Source organism: Rhinolophus hipposideros (assembly GCF_964194185.1).
Source record: "Rhinolophus hipposideros genome assembly, chromosome: 9".
In the NCBI taxonomy this organism is placed as follows: domain Eukaryota; kingdom Metazoa; phylum Chordata; class Mammalia; order Chiroptera; family Rhinolophidae; genus Rhinolophus; species Rhinolophus hipposideros.
Window position 1 is genome coordinate 14,087,698 of NC_138055.1, and position 21,749 is coordinate 14,109,446.

The 21,749-nt window shown below is 41.3% G+C and overlaps 1 protein-coding gene and 1 pseudogene across 3 annotated transcripts in view; both read right to left on the bottom strand.

Annotated features, from left to right (window-relative positions):
* TCP11L2 (t-complex 11 like 2) overlaps positions 1-21,749 on the bottom strand; it is a 35,668-nt gene that overhangs the window by 10,673 nt on the left and 3,246 nt on the right. For both annotated transcript variants that reach the window (XM_081060970.1, XM_081060969.1), the window contains exons 2-7: positions 16,607-16,798; positions 13,851-13,986; positions 10,232-10,352; positions 8,990-9,210; positions 6,978-7,114; positions 169-356 (exon numbers count right to left, since the gene is read on the bottom strand). In XM_081060970.1, coding sequence (XP_080917096.1) covers positions 169-356; positions 6,978-7,114; positions 8,990-9,210; positions 10,232-10,352; positions 13,851-13,986; positions 16,607-16,763 — 960 coding nt within the window. In that variant the 5' untranslated portion in view covers positions 16,764-16,798. The remainder of the gene's footprint in view (positions 1-168; positions 357-6,977; positions 7,115-8,989; positions 9,211-10,231; positions 10,353-13,850; positions 13,987-16,606; positions 16,799-21,749) is intronic.
* LOC308502756 (U1 small nuclear ribonucleoprotein C-like) lies at positions 2,539-2,873 on the bottom strand (annotated as a pseudogene). Its single transcript has one exon. The product of its transcript is annotated as a U1 small nuclear ribonucleoprotein C-like (transcript).

The window sequence follows — 21,749 nt, forward strand, 5'->3', positions numbered from 1 at the left end:
AATTTAATACCATGAAAATGTAAAATAAGCAAATAATCCAAACTCCCATTTTTATCTGATTTCAGGAAAGTCATTAAACCACATGCAACACAGACCAGCTGATTCACAGCTGAAACTTAAGAATTAAAATATTGGTAAACTTCAGAGAAGAAAAAAAAAATCACTTACCTCTGGTAATTCTTTTTTCTGATAATCCCACTGCAACAGTTTCAAATAACTGTTATTTAGCACCAGTGTAGGCCTCAGGCTTGGCTTGGAGCTGTGTTCCGCCCCGGGAGTTGAAGCAGTCTCAGAAAGGGAAAGTAATTCTTCATTTACAGATTCTTTTATCCATTCCGTAGTTTGATCAAGAGCACCTACAAGTGAGAAGGCCACACATTTTTCCTACAGCTCATGGATCCTTTCACTTGTGCATGCTACATGACAGATACTATGTTAGGAGCTGGGCGTGAATGAAAAGACAGCCATACCCCTCATCAAGATGGGGAGACAGATCTATAAACTAACAATTACAGCAGAATAAATGACTACCAGAAGGCATAGTTGGGAATGGAGAGAGCAGAGGTTGTCCAGGGCACAGTGTAACAGAAAAAGCTCCATAAGTGACACTTGAAGATACAAGGGAAACGAAAGAAAGGGCTGTTGCCCCAGGCCAGGAAAATAGCCCACACAAAGACCAGAAAAAATGAGAGAATATGGCACATTCTGGATGCTACAATCAAATCTGTATTGCTGGTTCATAAACACCAGCAGGGAGAGAATGGCAGCAGATGGCACTAAATGGTAGACAGGCCAGCTCACACACGACCTTGAGTTTTGTGCAGGGAAGGTATTTAGAATAAAGGCATTGATTATTAGACATTTTGGGTTCTGGTCCCCTTAGAGTGTTGATTAAAGCTATGCCTTTCCCAAAATGCACGTGCAGGCTGGTGTGCACACTTTACTTTAGACCCAGTACTAAGGTTTCCCATTAGAAACAAATTGCTTTTTATACCACATTTCTTATAAAATTATTATTTGGTAGAATTTATAAGGTGGCAATTGCTAAAACACACAACACACACACACACACACACACACACACACACACACACACTGAACACAGGTGCAGATTTTTTAAAAAGAGCCAGACGACGAAATAAAGAACAGTCACCCTGAAATTCTTCCTCGTACCCAGCACATCAACAGTGGTAATTTATAAGCAGCTCTGTTTGCCACACTAAAGCAACACCAACCCCCAGAATTTCACAATTTTGTTTCTCCTCAGTTGGCAACTGTTGTTCTTGGTTTTTCTAGTTCTGTTTCTAAAGATGTAAAAGACTTGCAGTCTTTTATTTGAAAGATATCCAACAGAGAGGGAGAGAGTGGAAATCACCATGGATATAATTATAATGTGGCAGTAATAAGCATTTATACTGCAAGCTTAATCATTTACAGCTGACACATTTAAAAGCCCATTTAGTTATCTCAAACAAAAGCGACAGTGTAGCATAGTGGTTCTCAATCCTGGCTGATTTTAGAATCACCTGGGGAGCTTTAAAAAGAAAAAAACGATCTTGGGCACAGCTCCTGCAGTTTCTGATTTAATCAGTCTGGGACAGGGCTCAGGCATCTGTGTTCAAACACCCCAGGTGATCCTAGTATGTCACCAGGATTGAGTACGACTGGTAAAGCAGAATGAGCACGAGTTTAGAGTGAAACATCGTTTTCTCTAATGGATCTGCCGAGACTTCATTTCCACAAGCTAGTAATTAACTGTTCTATATGACTCCAAAAGCAAGGTCAAGCCCACGAGGCACTTGTACCCTCAGTTCTTCACGTGGACAGTTAAGAGCCTTTCTATTCCCTCATTTATTCAGTGGTAACTGAGTACCTACTGTATACCAGGCACTGCACCAAATGCTGGGGAATCACAGATGAGTGAATACAGTCCCTGCACTCCAGAAGCTCCTAGTCAACCAGGAAAGAAACACAAGAAGAGGCAATGGCTTTATAGGTGGGTTCACCTAGGAATTTCCCAGAGCGGTGGAGGGCCCAAGAGCGCTGCACCAGACTTTACTCCCCACCAATACATGCCCCTGATTTCCTGCCAAGGAGGGTTGGCTGACCCCTCTGAAATTATCTTTGGTTCTCTAAATCCAAATCCTGCCAGCTGTAAGTGACCCAGCCCAAATCCCCCTTCCTGTGGGAAGCTTTTCTTGATTGTATGGATCTATCCTTAACTCTCCCTTCTTAGAGCACCCACCTTCGAATTTTTCATCTGGCTATCATTTCTCTTAAACAGCGGAGCTGAAAAACAGCTTCTCTTTTTTTTTTCCAACTTAAAGAATTGACAATTTTATTTTCACATTTCACAATACAAATGAAAATTGCTTTATTTTGTCCCATGACTCCCTTCCAAAACTATTCTCTTTGATAGGAAGGAGGAGCAAGTCTTCCTTGTCATGCTGTTAGAAGACATCGAGTCACAGGACCATGATCTTCTGGTGAAATGGAACAAGTTACATAAAACTGATAGAAAGAGGCTCCCCTCTTTCCTTATCTGTCTGGTCGAGTCACTCCTGGCTGAGTGAGTACCATCATGGGAAGGCAGGAGGTCTCATCAATGGTGGCCCCAGCATCATTGGCATATGGCCTCCCACAGGCGGCCTCATTCCTGGAGCAGGTCCCATAGGAAGAGAGGGTCTGTCATTAGCATGATGGGACCCATAAGGGGTGCTGGCATCAGACCAGGGCGAGGAGGACCTGGGAGACTTGGGGAAGGTGGGATCCCTGCCCCTGCAGGAGGAGGAGCAGAGGATGGAGTAGGACGTCTTTCCTTGTTGAAATGCTGTGGTTGTTTTGTCAGTCAGACTCTGAGCATGTCCTTCCATCCGTTTCTGATCATAGTCTTTCACATTCTCTTTGGGTTTCCTACCACTGCAGTATGTCTTTCTGACAGATGGAGAGTCATGGTGAGGTATGTATGGCAGGTCTGAGCAATTAAAACTTGGGCATGTTGCTGCGCAGGCCGTTGGCCACTCTGTTCCATGCCGCTGGAAATGATCCAGCTTCTCTATTTTTTAAAAATTATCATTAAACATTTCATGTGCCTTCATTTCATTTTCATCTCACTAGAAAGATCACTGTGAGCCTAATCTATGACTTTGATTTTTAATTTCTCTTTCCTTTGACTTAGCTCATAGCACAACTTGATAGGTGTGTGAAATGTTTGGCTTCGTCTTGGCTTCGACCCATTTGCTTTGGAAACTAATCAGATATTTCTCCGGTGCTATTTGTCACATAGTAGGTGCTCAAAAAGCCTCTGCTCTCTATATGTGGCAGGAGAGACCTGGTAGGTTTCCAATTTAATTCACCATCTCTGGATGGCCCGTTTTGAAGTATACATACACCATCCTGACTATGGAGCCCAGGAGCTATTCCTCGGTTTTTCCTACCTAGAGTCCTGATATTCTCCTGGTTTCTGGCCTTGCTCGGGGTAGGTATTTTAGCTTTTCTGTGAATTGCCTTATCCTTCCATTCACTTCCTTTTTTGCTAAATTGGCCAGAGTTGGTTTCTGTTTATTGTAATACAACCTAGCTGATATAACACAAAACTGAAAAATCCAAAGAAAGTCGCCAAAGCAGCAGCTTGGTTTCATCTTGGCTCAGCTGTGGAAGGCCTGGCTTCTAGTCCGAGCTCCACTACTTATTATTCACTGTGTGACACTGTCCTTGGGTGGGTCACGGCTGAGTATCAGTTTGTTCATCTTTAAAATGTTCTGTAAATACATCCTGAATGCCTTATAGGCCAAGCAAAGACAATCATGAGACCATGTGATATATTTCTGAAACGTGTATGTCCCACGGGATTTTTGAAAGAATCACATGAAATGAAGTTCATGAGAACATTTTATCAGCTGTAAGATATGTAAGTAAATAAAACCTTTTTCTTGCTGAGTATCTTAAAAATTACTTGTGGTATGACCTCCCGGGGTACTCTGTCTCTTTCCACAAGTAATTTAGTTGTTGGATCTAATGTGGTTACCTTTTTGATGTTTATTACATACACCCAATCATTGCCTAAGGCTTTCTTGGGTATATTTTAAATAGGCAATTGTGTATATAAAATCTCTGTCGGCAAAGTAAAATATTTTTTGGAGTCAATTCAGAAATCCACAGTACTTCTCTGTATTAATTTTCCAATAATTATTTTATAAAACTCATGTACACACAAAACTGCAACACTTTTGTCTTTCTGTGCAACGCCATGAGGCTCTTATTTTGATAGTAGGACACAGTGGCCGACTTTTGGCAAAGTGACTTAGGATATAATTAACAACTGACATACACTCTCCTTTCTTGATTTCTCTGGGAACATATTTAGAGCTGGGCAGTAATGACCTCTATATAACAGCTGGATTTATTCTATTCTTAAATCTCTGGAAATATCCAAGTCAATGTGAAAGGTGTAAATGAATCACATGCCACCAAGCCTGGGTTTTAAGGAAAGAAACAAATCATTCAAGATAAATAAAACTGTAATTCAACCCTGTAGTAAGGAATTCGCTCAAGATTCCAAGCTTTCTTGATTCAAAACATGGAGACATTTGTACATGTGTGTATATACACACATATACAGGCACACAAATGAAACCAACCACTAAGTCTCAGGAAAATGCTAAGAACAAAGTCCAGATTCAGGTTCTACTCCTCTTAATCCCTCCCTCCCTTTGGAACTAAAACAATATAGCCCTGAAATCATAGCCTTTTTGTTGTAGAAGGATCCTGAGAAGTCATCTAGTCTCACATGCCACCCGATGCCAGGGCTCCCGCTGCCAATCCCCTAAAGACAGTCAGTATCTTGTTAGAAGAGAGGCAGTGGAGCACAGTGGTTGAATGCACATGCTTTGGGGGCAGAGACACAGCTGGGTCATCCAGGCTTTACCACTCACCAGCAGTCACCTAGGATAAGCACCTTAACCTCGATTTCTTCATCTGTAAACAGGGGATGATAACAGGACCAGCCTCACAGGGCTACTGTGATGCTTGAATGGGCTAATAAATTTAGTGTTTGGCACGTAGGAAGAACTTGGCACTTAATAAGTGCTTAAATAAAATGTAGCTAGCAGGCTTCTCTTTTGTTATAAAACACCACGTTAAAACACCACACTGAGTAATTCAATGAGGCAGTACTTCCCCCACTCCCACTCTGTCTTGACGCCCACCCATTTGGCTTTCACACTCCCATCAAGGTTACTGAGGATCCTCACGCAGTCATATCCGGGGATCCAGCCGTGGCCTTCATCTTTCCTGACCACTTAACAGAACTTGTTACAGCTGATAATGTCTTCCTCTTCCGAACACTTCCTTCACATGTCTTACAGGACACTGCTCTCTCCTGGCTTTCTTTACCTCCCTGGATACTCCATTGCTGGATCCTTCTCCTCTTCTCAAGCTCCAGATGCTCTGGAGTCTCAGGTCCGGCCCCTTTAGTGTCTATATTCACTGCCTGGGTAACACTGTGGATAAGAGCATGGGCCACGGAGCCAGACTGCTTGGGTGAGTCCCAGCTCTATAACTTACAAGTTGCATTATGGAGGCAAATGATTTAACCTTTCTATGCCTCAGTTTCCTTATCTGTAAAATGGGGAGTAATTTTCTAAAGTTGTTATAAGGGTAAAGCACTTACAGTCTTATAAGCATTTTATGCATGTTAGCTACTATCCAGTTCTGCGGCTTTATCTACCATAAAGAGACTGATGATTCCCAAATGTATATCCCCTTGTCCACTACTCTAGTCTCTCATATCTAAAGGCCTACCCAACACTTCCATGTTGATGTCAAACAAGATCTCAGGGTTCATACATCTAAAACTGAACTTGATTCCATACCATCTCCCAACCTTCCTTCCTCTCATCTCCCCCATCTCACTAACAGGCATCACTATTCACTCAGTTGCTCAGGCAAAACTCTTAAAGTCATTCTCAACTCCTCTCTATTTCCCCTCATCCAACTCTCAGAAAATCTTGTTACTCTACTTTCAAAACACACCCAGAACATGACCCCTTCTTCTACGTCCACCACTACCACCTGATCAAGCCACCATCCGTTCTTGCCCGAGCAACTGCAGTACCACCTACCTGGTACCCCTGCTTCCCTCTTTGCTCCAGACACTCTATTCTCTACCCAAGAGCCAGAGTATTCTTTAAAAATGAGTATCAGATGTTTCTCCCCTGCTCAAAACTCTCCAATAACTTCCCATCACACTTGGAATGAAATCTGAATTCATCTCCTTTCCTAACAAGGCCCTGTACCGTATCCGCTGTCTACCTCTCAGCTTCATCTCCAACCGCTTGCTCCCTGCCTACTCCACTCCAGCCACACTGTCTGCCTTGTGTTTCCCCAACTTCACAACACGTGTCTGCTTCAGGGTCTTTGTATTTACAGCTAATTCCGGCTGGAATCTTCTTCTCTCACATCTTCACATGCCCCTTCCTCAGTCCTTTGCAAATTCCGCTCGAATGTCACTTCTTGGAGAGGACTTCCCAGTCCACCTCATATAAAAAACACTCCCCACGCTCACTCCTGCCCATTACTGTCTGTCCCTTTATCCTATTTTCCTTCATAGCACTTAACACCGCTGACAATATATGTTTATTTGTTGGTTTGTCTACTAGAATGCCAGGTCCTTCGGGGTCACAGCTTCATTCTGTTTTGTTCACTGACTGCAGTAGCCACAGCACGCAGCACGTAAGCAGTGTCTGGGACACAGCAGGTGCTCAATAAATATTGTTTTTAATGCATGAAGACATGAATAATGCTTAGCACAGTTCCCGGGGCAGAGTAAACAGCTGTAAGTTTGTGATGTCAATTTTAGAAGCTAAAAAATGTTTAATAGAAAGGCCAAAATTCTTTAGTGACACTAAAGATGTCAAAAATAAAATTATCGTATTTTCACCCAATTTCAATATAAATATACAATAGATTATACTTACTTGGAGTTTCTTCTAAAATTTCCTGGAACTTGGTTCTCTCATAATCCACCAACTGGCGTTGAAGGTGTGGTCGAAGACTCTTAATTGTAAAATTGACCATGTCCATTTTCATGAGGTCCAGGACATGAAATATTTGTCTAAAAATTTCAGAGTTAAAATAAAGAGGTGATTAAGAAATCAAGCTGACATTCATTAAATTTTACCAATTTACTAGGCTGGAAAAAAAATAAACATCCCCAAAATGCTTTTAAATTCCAATCACCACTTGGCAAGGAAACTTTTCACAGAGGGCATTACACATGCTTTCCAAATGTATTCTTCTACGGATCTCAGGAGTATTTGCCTTAGCAAATACAGTACCTCCAGCTGAGCCATTACATCCAGTCGGGGCTGACAGAAAGATACTAGGAAGTATAAACGAGGATTCTTAACAAAAAAGATTCAAGAAGGAATTTTTATTTGAATGCCCGTAAAATTTTAAGGAGTCTGAACATAGTGTATATGGTTTCTATTCCTAAAGGAATAAGAAAAAAGAAAAGAAAGGATGGGGTAATGAGGCACCGGGGAAAGTACTTCCTTTTCGGGTTGGGCAGCCCTGTGCTCAAATGCAGCTTTGCAACTGACCAGCTTGGTGGCCAAGCTCGAGTTACTCAATCTTTCTGAGCCTCAATTCCCTCCCCTCTGAAAGAAGAAGACATGATAAACCTTGGAGGGATGTTGTGAAGAGTCAATGAGATAATGAATATAAAATGTAGGGGACAGTGGCACCCAGTAGGTGCTCAATAAATGACCAAGATGAACACCACAGAAATTGGCATCCCAAACAGGTAATAAGACAACAAGAAGCAAGGATTCTGCAACTGAAGAATTGCAATCTGCCAGAGGTGAGCACAACTCTAAGGACACATGAAGCCCATTTTACAGATGGGGAAAAGTGTGACTTAGAGAGGTTATCAGTGTGCCCAAAGTCATAAAGTAACCTACTATAGGCAGTTTCCTTCCCCACCTTTCCAATACTATTTCATAAAACTTAATTCTCAATGTGGCTGTATTGACACACAAAAAGAAGAAAAGTTCCTCAATGGCAGAAAGTGTTGCAGACTCCTCTTTCCTGTGGGATCACAAAGACGTTATTATCTGCACAGCCAGACCAGAGTTTCATGATTTTAATGTACACTTCGTTTCCTCAAAGAGGCTATGGCAGAGATGGCTAGCTGACCACCAAAGGTCCCGGCTCCCTTCCACAGTGCATATCTGTGGCTGGGAAATGCATTTCCCGACAGGAACCACATTTCCTAGGCCCCCTTCAATCTAGGTGGGACCATGGAACTCGCTAGCCATAGTCAGTGGAATGTGTCTGGGCCAAAGTGGTTAATCACTGGATGTGCCTTCCCCGTGATCTCCTTCCCATTCACCAGCTGAATTTAAAGGACCCTGAGGACCTGGGCAAGGGTGGAGCCAAGGAGAGAAGGAGCCTGAGTCGCTGAATGACATGTGGAAAGCTGCCTGACCAAGAACCCCTGATTTGGACTGTGACATCAATGAGAAACAAACTCTTAAATCACTGAGAATTCTGGGCTATGTGTTATAGCAGCTAGCATTACCCTAATCAAGAAACCTTTCTAGATCCCTGACTAGGTCCCAATGTTGGAGGCTCTACTTATCCCTTCTACTTCCCCTTCCCTAGCACTTATCACGATTCTAATTCCTTGTTCAGGTCTGTCTCCCCATTAGACTGTAAACTCCCTGAAGTCAGGAACTGTCTCTGTCGTTTTCATCACTGCATCCCCAGTGCCCAGCACATGCCAGCTAAACAACCCTGTTATATCAGGCTATCTGAAAACTCGACGTACACAGGACGTGACTGACTTATCCTTGCTTATTTGGTTTTCTTCTAGGGCCAAGGATTCCTTTGAGAGACTGTGATTATGTTGTGTTCCTTGATCTCCACACTTCCCTTCTAAGTGAACTCAAAGGTACTCTAAGAAAATGGCAGCAGCCAAAGTACTAACCTCAGCACCTCCACGATGTTGCCAGTGGCCTTTAATTCTCGGATGTCGTCATCTCTCACAGGCGCACACAGCTTTCCCATCGTGCTGATGACATAGCTGGCCAGGCCCTGAATGTCCACAGCACTGTGCTCGGCCTGCTGCCTAATGAGCTCTGTGTCCAGAACCTCACAGATCTGGTTGCGAAGCCGGTTTCCACCAGGAGTCAGAAAAGAGAGAAGAATCTACAGAGGGAAGGGAAAGAACAATTACCAGCATCATTACCTGAATAAAGGGTGTCATTTTTTATTTCACTGTCTAGATGAGCAAGCTCCTTGTTCATATTTTAATACCCTGGATGCCACAGAAGTTTACAACGAGAGCACTCTAATGTCTCAACCCTAAAAGGAAAGACCTATCTTCTGAATTAAAGTCCCCTCCACTAACACACACACTTCATGGGAAATTACTAATAAAGTCAGAATGAAAGCAACTGGCAAGGAAGCAATATTACTGAAAGAACTTCAAAAAGTTTACAGATAAACTGTGCAAAGACAGAACAAGTTTCAGATCATGGATCCAAAAGAACCCTTTAAAGAAGAGCAAACAGAATCACCCCACGGGCTCCATTAGTATATTTTAGATAGAAAATGTTTATATTATTACATAAGCAATCTATATTGCATGTCAATACATAGCAGACACTGTACTTATATACACAGCATGTGGTCAGGACCACAGGGTCTGAGCCAGGGGCCTCAGTTCAAACCCCTCTGTACCCCTCAAAGCTGTGTGACCCTGGGTGAGTCAGGGGACGTGGTTTCTTTATACAAAATAACAGGGGTAACTACCTCCCAGCGTTATGGTGAGGATAAATGAATACTCCAACGCTTAGCATGGAGCAAGTGTCTTACAAATGTTAGCTAAAACAATAACTGTCATCTCATTTAATTCTTACAAGTATCCTGTAAGCACTCAGGAAAATGACACTTACAGAGGGAGAGGCCATCACCAAAACAGGTCTATCTGACTCCAGAGGCTGTGCTCTTGATTACAAGCACTGCTCTGTGGGCTCAATGTCTCCCTCGTTCCCTCCACCGCCCTATTTCCCAGCCCCCACCCTCCTCCAGGAGATGCACAGAAATTCCCTCCCAGTAACTGAACTTGTTCAGTTTTTCAAAAAGCGTCTCTAATACTCTTTGGAGGACATGAAAGCAGTCTCTGGGGGGAAATAATCACTAATTAATACAGACAATGTCAACTCGCCTCTCTGATTTCTTCAAACAGTTTGATCGCGTGTTCATACTCTGGTGGCTCAGCATTCAATTCTGATTCCAAGACATCCCAGAAAGCCTGGTGGACAATATGCTTCACTTGGCTGGCCAAGCTATCGGAACAAAATGGATTTAAAAAAAAAAAAAAAAAAGCATTGTTTTTCCTGTTTATAACAAATATGTTCATGATAGAAACCTTAGAAAATGCAGAAAAACAGAGACTAAAAATTGCCCATAATCCCATTATTTATCGTTTAATGTACTGTCAACACATACCTAGCATGTACAATACTATATACTTGTTTCATTTAATATTCTGTCCTAAGTATTTCCCCTAGACTTTTAAAATGCTTCCTCCCTATAGGTTTCATTAAGTTCATAAAATTCTGTCTCAGGAGATACCATAATTTACCCAGCTACACTTCTACACAGATTCTTAGACTTGTTCTAGATTTGGGGGATGAGAAGGCAAAATTGCTCTTTCCTCAACAGCTGAAATTTTGTGGTACAGAACAGTACACATTGGCTCCAAGGAGACATGTATTTGAAAACCTGCCAACTTCAGCTTAGATGTCCCATTTAAAGTTAGCCAGACCAAACTGCTGAAATAAGAGCCTTCCTAGGAAGAGCTGACAATAGAATAGGTGGCCCCTTGCTTCACCCCTTATGTCAACACCCTAAAATAGTTACATACTGAAACACACATCCCTACGGAACTCAGATGCCACTTTGCAACAGCTTTGAGAAAAGCACATATTTCCCTGCACTGGAATTACTTATCAGTCTCTATCCCCCACAAGGCTATACCTTTCCCAGGTAGAGGCCACAACTTCTACTAGGTACCTGCCATTGTATCTAACACAGCACCTGGCACATGCTACGTGTTCAATAAATGCACAGTGAGTGAAGGAATAATTTGATAGTCAGGCACATCTCCTAATTTTTCTTTTTAAAGTACAAATAGCTAAATATACAATAATGCTGGGAGAAACGAAAATTAGCTTTCTGAAGAGCATGTTAACATTGTTTCTGTAAATGCAAATACTATATTGTACTAAGTAACTTTAAATGTTAAAACTTATGCAACATAAATGCCATTTCCAATGTTTGAAACTCTCTTGAACTACAGAACAATTAAATTACAAAAGCCAACATTGCTGGGATGGACTTTCGCTCTTGACTTTACAAGCCTCACGTACTTGGCTTAAATGGACCCACCAGCAATGAGCTAAAACAACTTTATAGCTCCCTTGGGACATCTGAGCTTAAATTTAAGTTTTCCTAAAGGCTGAAAGATACTTTTCAGGTCTTTTTCTGGGGATGGGGTAGGGGGATGAGATCAATTAAATCATTTATAAGCATTCCTATCAGAAATCAGACTTAATTTGCTAAGTTTTTCCCCCATAGAAAATATTTGGTAAAATATGAATCATCCATTTTTTGAAACGTAACAACTTGGCCATTGTGGAGAGTCAGCTGAAAAATCAACAGCTCATTTCATTTTAAACAAAGGTAATGTTTAAAGAAAATGAAGGGAAGAGGACTCCTATTTTCCATAGTATTGGGTTGGTGCAAAAGTAATTGTGGTTTTTGCAATTATTTTAACCTTTTAAACTGTAACTACTTTTGCATGAACCTAAATCAAAGTACTTACGTGCAAGGCACTTGCATGCCATGCGCACGCATTTGAAGTGAATCCTGTAGTCCCCATACCATCCTTGGGGAACGTGAGGCTCAGGTACGGCCTCAGCAGAATCAGGATTCAAACCCCAGGGTCTGTATGATCCTACAGTACCTTCACCACGGCCTATATTTGCAACTTTTGAATTTCAAATACAAATACCCCCCAATTATCTTTTGCCGTGCTTCATAAAACACTCTAATTTTAACTTCAAACAGCCATTTTTCTTAGTCAATAAATGTTTTATTCAACATTCAATATGTGGAAGACACTGTCTTAAGCACTGGGGATATTATAGTGAAAAGAAAGTCTCTGCTCTCAGAAAGCTTATATATTAGCAGGGACAGAAAGACAAAAATCATCATATTAAAAATGAATAAGACAATTTCAGAGCTACAAGGAAGACAGTCAGACAACGTAGTAGGTAGTGATGGAGAGGGTGACAATTTTGCTGAGTGGCTGAAGAAAGCTTCTCTAAGCTAGTGACCTTGGAACTGAGACTTGAATGGGGAGAAGAAAGCAGCCAGTGAAAATCTAGGGGGAAAAGACAGAGACGACGACGAAAGAAGGGACCATGTCCCTGGGACAGGATCAAGCTGATGTCCCCCGAGACGAGCAAGGAAGCAAGTGTGGCTGAAGCAGAACAAGCGGGAAGGAAAGGAGTAAGAGACAGGCTGGGGAAGAAGGGCCTCGCAGACCACACTAAAGAGTTTATATTTTTATTCTAAGTGCACTAGAAAACCACGGAAGGGTTTTAAGCAAAGAAATGATGTAATCTGATTTACCCTTTAGAAAGATCTCTATGGCAACCGTGTGACTATGGAAGAACTAAGAATGGAGAGGGAGCAACGAGTGAGGACCAAAAGAGTCCAGGTCAGAGGGGACGGCGGCCTGGACTAGCAGTGGAGCTGGTATAAAGGACCATGGTGAAGTGCAGTCATCAGAGACAACCCACCAGATACGCCGACTTTGGCCAGTAATCTCAGAAAATATTAAGGATTATTATGAACCACCTTCCCAGGAGCAGGAGAACTATGATCCACATTTAAAAATGTTTGATGGTTACTATTTTCCTGCTTTAAAACAAACGCAAAGGCTCTGATGGAATCAAATATTACGTGTTATCTTAACTGACAGAGAGAATGCTTCCGGATTTGCAAACGGCACTGTGAGGTTGAGGAGTCAGTACCATCGCCAGGAGCCAACTTTGCCTCTAAAGATGACTTATGTGGAATAATGGCCACAGGCCTTTTCCCTTTTTGTCGCAGCCACTGAAGCCAGAGAGAGTGAGGTAGGATCTAAGAGTGGCGCTCTAACCAGAGGTCGCTCGGCACCCGAGGTTAATCAGGGCTGCGAGGCAGCTGTGATTCCTCCCTCCAGAGGCTTCTGGTCACCTATTCTTAGCTCTTTGGCAACTCGGCTGCATTTGGTTATCTTTCACAATCTGAATAATATCAGTTTTTAGTAAATCAATCTGCAAATATTTCTTGAGCATGTATTATGTCAGCTACTCTGCTAGGCAATAAGAGCAAACGATATAGTCGTAGTTCCTCCATTAATGGTGCTTTTGGTCAAGTGGGAAAGACAACATTGAACATAAATTTATAAGACATCTTAACAAAAGGGAGGCAGAGCAGGCTACGGGAGTCTTTAGCAAGATGCAATGTAGTCTAGCGGGCTGAGAAATGTCAGGAAAAGCTTCCCTCAGGACATAGCATATAAGCTGAGTTCTAAAGACTACAGGTAATGTGTACCCTAGAGGAATGGTTTTAAAAACATGTATAAGACCTTGTTAGAGAATCAAATCAAGTTTACTCCCAGTGGCTATTATAGGAGAACTTCCAGAAATCAGTGTGAATATGTGTGTGTGTGTACATGTATGTACACAATCTGCAGCACAGTTTATGCACCACAAACACTTCTAGGTTACCTGTTCTCAGGGAGGGTGTCTTGTTTCAATAGAAAGTTCTCATTTATAGCAATTTCATGAGCAAGAGTCATATCTGCAAAGTTCCTTGCTGCAGCCATCACTTCATCAAATGATACAACCCTGGGAGGGCTTGTTGCTGAAAGAAAAACAAAAACCCGTTAATGTGGAAGAGAAGCTGTCATCCAATGAAGATTCCTCATGCAAAAAGAGTGTAAGTTATTCCATCATTTATTTTCAGGGTTTTACAAATAAAAAGAATATACCCTAAAATAGGTAGATTCCCCTGCTTAATAGTGAAAACTTCAAACCTTTAAGAACTCCTTTGATAACATCAGCTACTGTATTGATAATAAATTTTCAAATGTTTTTGAGATAATCTTATTAATATAGGCTATAATTTTTAAATTACCATATTTTGCTGTGTATGATGTGCTCCCATGTATAATGCACACCCAGGTTTTTGGCCCAAACTTTCAGGGGAAAAGATCTTTCATTTTAATTTTTTAATTCAAATTTTTATTTGTTTACATCTTGTTTTCGTATTATAAAGGAATTTTAGCATTTATTTTTTAACATCATGGTACAAGAAATTTTATGTAACAAATAATTATAAAACATGAGAACAGATACAAAGTATAAGAAATTTTATGAACCGATAACAAATTTGTGATATTTACATATCATAGAAGGCCAAGTTCGTCGTAAGTTCAACAAAACTGATTACTGTATTCCAGGGTATTATTTTGCATACGGATATCATTATTGATTTCTGGAGTTACACTTTTAACTTATAATCATAAATAAAAGAATTAAAAACATTTATATAGATACAGAATTAATACCACCCATGTATAATACGCATCCTTATTTTTCCCTCACAAACTTAGGCCAAAAAAGTGCACATTATACACGGCAAAATACGGTAAATCACCTCAATTTTGTAGTGCCTATTACATTTGCATTTATTAACATGTCATATACAGGAAATTGATAAGACTTTTTATTCTGCAATTCATAACTCTCATTTATTTAAGCAGACTCACTATGAAATAACTAACCTTTTAAAACCATGATTTCTAAAGGTGTAGGCACTATAGCATAATGCTTAGGTTTGGTTCCAAGTTTGCTACTTATCATTTAACTTAACTGAGGCATCACTGGCCTCCACGTAGGGCTGTCCCGAGGTGATTAAATAAGGTAATTTAGGTAAATAAGAACATAGTAAGAACTCAATAAATATGGGTAACTAAAATAAAATCAGTGGCACGATCTACTTCTCAGTAGGAAGTAGTAAATAAAAAATTGTTCTACTTTTTTCTAAAGATTATTCTGAAACAGTATTCTAATAAGTTATGTTCTTTTGAAATCACTGTTGGAACTCTTAGCTTAATTAAAAATCCTTCCTCAAACAACAGTACTGGCTAGTAATCTTTGCTACCTAAAATAATTTTAAAAAGAAAGAAAAAGAGGAAGAGGAGGAGGCGGAAACGGGAATACACAGAATTAGTAAAACCCTTCTTCAGGATTCCTAGGTACCCTTTTAGAGGCATCAACCCCATATACAGCATAAAGAGTAAGAAAAAGAAGCAGAAAGCTGGGAGGCTGCTACTAAATTCTTTTGCCCATTCTCTGTCCCTTTAAGAATCTCCTTAAAAATGTCTGTACCCTTTGGTCCAAGAATCAAATTATATCTAAAGAAGCCCTGCAAAGGCTTTGTGTAGTAAGATGTTCATAAAGCTCTATTTGTAACAGCAAAAAATGGAAACAAACTGAAAGTGCAATCATAAATCAGTGGTTACATAAATGTATGGTGTATTCACTTGATGAAGTAGTAAGCAGTCATAAAAACAATGTTTTCAAAATACATTATCATGAGTAAATGTTTTAGTTATGATACTAAGTGAAACGAGTCCACATATACACACATATGTCTATGTGAAGAATGAAGAGATGACAAAGTGCCGCCATCTGTCATCTTTGGGTGATGTTATAGGCAATATTTTCTTTTCTCTATATCAACTGTCCAAGTTTTAAAAATTTAACATAAATACAAATGAACAAACTTCTGAAGTGAGCATCGGATCACATTAAACATTAGTTGCTTTTTTCTGCATTTGCTTTGTCAGTTTGTTATAGTTTCCATACAAAATGCCAATTAAAAGCTTAAAAAAGAGAGAGACAAACAACTGCTTTACCCATCTCTAGCTTCCACACACAAAAAGAAGGAAGAAAAGATGCTCTCCCTTCACTGGGGCCACTCTTTTAACTCTTTCTCATGCCCCTAGTGTTGTAATTCTCCTTATGGGCACTTTTCTAGAGTGATTTGCACAACTTTTCTTGAAATTGGCAGGAAACCCTTTAGTTTATTTCACTTCCTGCCTGACCCTTGAATTGGGGCAAGTTTCCTTTCGTGTAAATCAGAAATGATCAGAAAAGACCAACTGAATTTATGTGGCGCAAGAAGTGTTCTCAGGAAGGACTGGCTTTCCACTGCTAGAGAGAGAGGACAGGTGGGGCTGACAGTCAAACCAAAGCAGTTCAGATGCAGTGATGAAAATGAAAACGAGCAGGATGTAAACTTTGGTGGCTATGTATTCCTGAGAGCCTGTACAAGATAGCTGCAGTGCTATTCCGGTCCATCTAGAAAGGAGAGGAAGTCTGTACTCTGATCTCAGTCATGTCTGAGTTTTAAAATCCAAAACCCATGTCTAGCACCATCCCCACTGTCCCCAGCCTCTGCTCCCCTGTCAGCTTACAAGCAGGAGAGCTGGATTTGCTGGAGGAGTCACTTGTAAAACTCTGCCTGGAGCACTCATAGTCACTGAGTGAAGCCATGCTTTCGGAGAACCTGGAGGAGTCTGAATCGCTGGGCTGGTCCTCGCCCACATACTGCTTCTCGCCATGGAAGGGCATTTTGTGTCCCTTGAGTGTGGGTAAAGAGATAGCACCTGCACAGACAAACAGACCCTGCGTCAACATTGTGTGGTACTTCCAGCGGTGGTGCCGATCCTTCTTCTAGCGTGGACAGCCGCGCTGCACGTATCCCAGCACGTATCCCAGCACTGGAAAGGCTCCCAGGTTACCTTGTGCTTCCCACAACACCCTGGCCAGGCAGGCTATCACTAGGCCTTCAAGACTGCCTTCCAAAAGAGGGAGTCCACAGCCGTAGGTCTGAGCTCACTCAGGACACACTCAGGGAGAATACAGACTCTCGGTCTGAATGAACGGGTCCTAAAAAAACACAATGCGCAGAACACACGCTCGTCCTCCTGGGCTGCTGAAACCCAGGAAGGTAAGAGGAAGAGTGTGGGGCTCTGCAGTCAGACTGCCTAGATTAGAAACTCATTCAGCCTTTTGTCTTGAGGAAGTCACTGAACTACCTACCTCACAAGTAAAACTGGACTGAAAGACTATCATCTCATAGGGTTGCTTGAAGATGAAACAGGGTTAATCTTAGGAAAGTGCTTAGCACAGCACTCAAATGTTAGCCATTACTATTGTTTATCCGTCTTTGTTTTAATGAAAATATTTTTGAAATCAGCCTCGTTAGTTGTCTGTGAGCCTCTTGGGGAAAGGAGAAGGCTAATTAAAATCTCTGGCTGCCAAGTCTGTAGGTTCTTCTCCATTTTCCCGTAAGCTGCGATGATATGAAGAGTAAGGCCTGATCTTTGCTTTGTATTGGACAATTTATAAAGTACCCACTACCACCCAATGAACAAACAGACATAAAAGATCCTGATTCTATACGTTGTGGGGGGGGAGACAGACTCTGAGAGAGGAGGGGATATAGTACTCCATAAAACCAATCCCTGGACTTGACATTCACTGTCGTTTCCGGGACCTCAGATTGCCTCCCAGGTCAGGGCCGTTGGGCCCCGTCACCCAATAGAAAGGAAATCCTGTGGACACGAGAGGCCCAGGCCCAAGCACAGGAGCCGCAGCCAGGCCCGTGAGAAAGCTTACCTTGATATGAGTGTGGTGTTGGCTGACACTGAGGGGAAACCTGGGCATGAGGAGAAAAGGCATCTCAAATCCTGAATGAACAGTGACGATAGTAAGGGTTCACTGAGTCTCTTTAAACTTGAACCAGCCCATGCAATGAGGTACACAGAGCGTTTAACGTTGCCAGAATGTGAAACCACAACTATGCATAGTATGCTGGAAAATACCTGCAGTTTCTTCCATGATTCCTTTCACATTCATTGAGTGCCTACTGTGTACCAAGAACTGGGAAAATAGTGAACAAAACAGACAGGGCCTGACTCCCATGCCTCTCAATCTCAGTACATAAAACTATGTTTGCCAGATGCTAGAAGATAAGAAAAGGGAAAACAAGGCATTGCCAAGAAAGCATGAGAAAGGAGAGGCAGGCACGATTGGGACTAAGGGGTAAATCCAGCCTTTGTTGAGAGAAAGAGTGCCACTTTTTATCCCTTGGGTGGTAGAGACAAGGATGGGCCTCAAAGGGACTTATTAAAGGGACTAATAAAGCCCAGGGGTATTTGCACCTGGCCTCACCTAAACAACCTTCTTCAGTCCTGCCACTCATAGAAATGTACCCTTGCTTGGCCCACCACTTTCGCAAGCAGAAAACCACTGCCTCTGCAGACTGAAGGGCAAGGAGTTGGGTGTAGCTGTCAGGAAGCTACCAGGTAGAGATATTCACCTTCTCCTCGAGTTCCAAGGCCAACCGCCCCGAACACAGGCTATGAAATAAGCCCCTGAACTCTTGCCTCCTCAGTGGTGAAATATCCTCCTTTACCCCAAGCAAACTAGATTCTACTTGAGCTTTAACTCCCATCTGCTGGGGTGGGGGGTGAGAGGTGGGGGTTAGAGAACTAAAGAAAAAGGGCTGCTCTAATCCTTTCACTTCCACCAAACCCCAGCTCCTAAATAGAATGCTTGCCCTTCCCTCTAGCTTTCTCTTTGTCAACATTTTACTTCTTACGGATGGCACTTCGTGAAAATGCCACTTTCTCCAGGAAGCCTTCCGTCTACCCTCTGGCCAAGGCTAAGGGCACTCTTCTTCGTCCATCTGCGGCACATTTCCTGTGCTTAGTCCCCGTACAGTGATTTTCCTCCTGTGGCTACTTCCAACTCTCCCTAATAAGGCAGGGACTGTGTCTCGTCTACTGTCAGTATCAAGTTTGTAACAAGTATTCATTCTCTGTCAGCTGAATCCGAATCATTGAATCCCACTTGGTAGAGCTTCAACCAGAACACTTGCAAACTGATATCGCTACACATTTACAGGCCTGGTACTTCCAAAGGTCACACGGAGCAGAGAAACCTACCCCTTAAACCTCCCTTACCAGGTTTAGGACTCAATAGCCCCTGCTCCTTGTCACATTTGTATTGGAATATCTTAAACTTTGTTTCCACTCCATTATCTTTTTCAGCCATTCCATTTTAACAACTGTGCTATGTATGCTCTTAATCCCTCTTCACTCTGGCTGTTTTTCCAAGTAAAGGTGAGTAAAAGCTTTCATCCATTGGAATTTATGAACTACGTTAATTCATACGTGAACCCATTGGATTTATTTCACCATAAATTCATCCATTAGAACTTACGAACTGTCCATTTCATTTTTCTTCTACTGCTGAACAGCACACTTCATAGGTTTTTAAATTGTTTAATAAGGTCGGTCATTAAATTTGCTGTGTGACTTTGTATACATCACATCTGCTGTCTTCACCCCACATTTCTGAGCGAGTTGGGCCAGTTATAAGGTCCCTTTCAGTTAGGAATTGCTAAAATGCTATAAACCCAGAGTTCCACGAGGCATCACTGGAAGTTCTGAGAAATTACCTGTGCTCATGGCAGACATGGTTAATAACATGCAACTCTACTTTCTTCCAACAATTCACTGAAGGTAGAGTTTCTGGCCCAGGGGCTATAGTAGAAAATCTAAAAGCTTCAAAATGTTTAGAAACTCTTGTTTAGTTGGCGGAAGCCTCACAGCACACTGGGCTTTAGTGCATCCACTCAGAAACTTTTCTTTGAAGCCAAAATGCCCATTATTGCTTTATTAGGAAATCGCCTATTTCCTCATATAGGCATACTAGTAATACCTAATTTGGAGGGTTGGTGTGAGATTTCATTTACTCAATGTATGTACAGTACTTGGAACAGTGTCTGACACAGAGTAAACAGGATGTAGATGTTTGCTATTATTAGTATTATTTGCTTCTGTTGTTATTATTATTTCAGGCATTAAAAACTCTAAAGGGAAGAATAGTTTTATCCCCTGATGATAAAAGTGCATTTCCCTACAGATAAACAAGGCTGGGAGTTAACCTAAGACAGAACTCTTGCACTTGTCTGAAACACAAAAGCCAAAAACAAATAGCCCATCTTGGTGTAAATGGTCTTCTGCAAGTTCCTTCACATCTGTTCTTACTTTTCTTGGTCTCGGGTTTCCATGTAAGTCATCTGGGGACATAGCTACTTGACCCAAAAGACAATGAGAATAATTAGATTGCTTTTAAAATGATTTTGGATTCTCTTTTAGAACAGTGATAATGAAACCAGGCTGATTCTTTATGAACGATAATGCTTCTCAAACCGACAGACTTAGATCTACTTAACCTTCACCATTGCAATTCACAAGCAAACCACACAACTTTAGGAACACCACATCTCATCCTACCTGGAGGATTTACTCACTGGCCAAAGGAAAAGTCAACGGTGAAGACAGAAGATAACGCCAAGCAAAGACTCCAACACCACCATGGGTCACTATTCTAAGAGAATAATCACATTTTTCATTGCAGTGTTCCACATGTAATAATAATAAATGCAGTATTATATTGTTACTGCCAAAGGCAATGGCTACGATACAACAGACACTTAAATATTTATTGTCAAATAAATAAGTGGATGAATGAATGGCAGTGTAAGGGGCTAATCCCGTATTCCACCACAGATGGAGGGGAGATAGGTTTTTAATTTGCTAGTTGATTCCTCAGTCTGTGTCCAGACTACTGACTCCACTTCCTGTTTACAGCAAACTCTTCTCTGCAAATGGTCCTGCACTGACTCAGGATTGCAAAGACCCACCAGTGACAATACACATGTCACTGAAGCAGTAAGAACACTGGCTCTGGAACCAGGTAGAATGGGTTCTTGATCCTGATTCTTGATATTTACTGACTGGAGACAGGGAACTTACCATTTTCAAATGGAGATAATAATAGCATCTACCTTACTGAACTGTTGTGAAGATTAACTGAAACAGTCTATGTCAAATACTTAAACTCGTAAGTGTTTGACAGACTGTCAACTATTGTTTTAGTTTTACTGAAAGAAGTTAGGAACTCCAAAAATGTCAATGTCATAAAAACGAAGAGAGGCTAGGGAGGATATGTTCCAGATGAAGAGAGACTTGACAACTGAGTGCAATAGATGATACTAGACTGAGTCCTGTACTGGAGGGGGTGGAAATGCTCTAACAGACATTATTAGGTCAATTGAGAACAATGTTACAAGACTGGAAATCTACTTCTGCGTTACAGTATTAAATGTACTGAAATTGATACATGTACTATGATTATGCGTGTAGGAATAAACGGCCATCATATATGGCAACTTTCTCTCAAATGATTCATATGAGAAAGAAAGAAAACAATAAAGCATGTGGAACAAAATGTTAACAGGTGAATATGAGTAAAAGGTAGAAAACAGGGACTTCTTTGTATTGTTCTTGCAACCTGTTCTGTAACTTTGAAATTATTTCTGAGCAAAAGGTTAAAAGAGAAGAAAAGAAGTACGGAACTAAAACTTCAAGTCCAATTCAGACCAGTCCAGTCTGCAGTGTTTAGATTTCAATTGTTCCCCCCACTCTGACAGCTCAGATACCACTCCATTACAAACGTTCTTCTAGACAGTCAAACTTATCC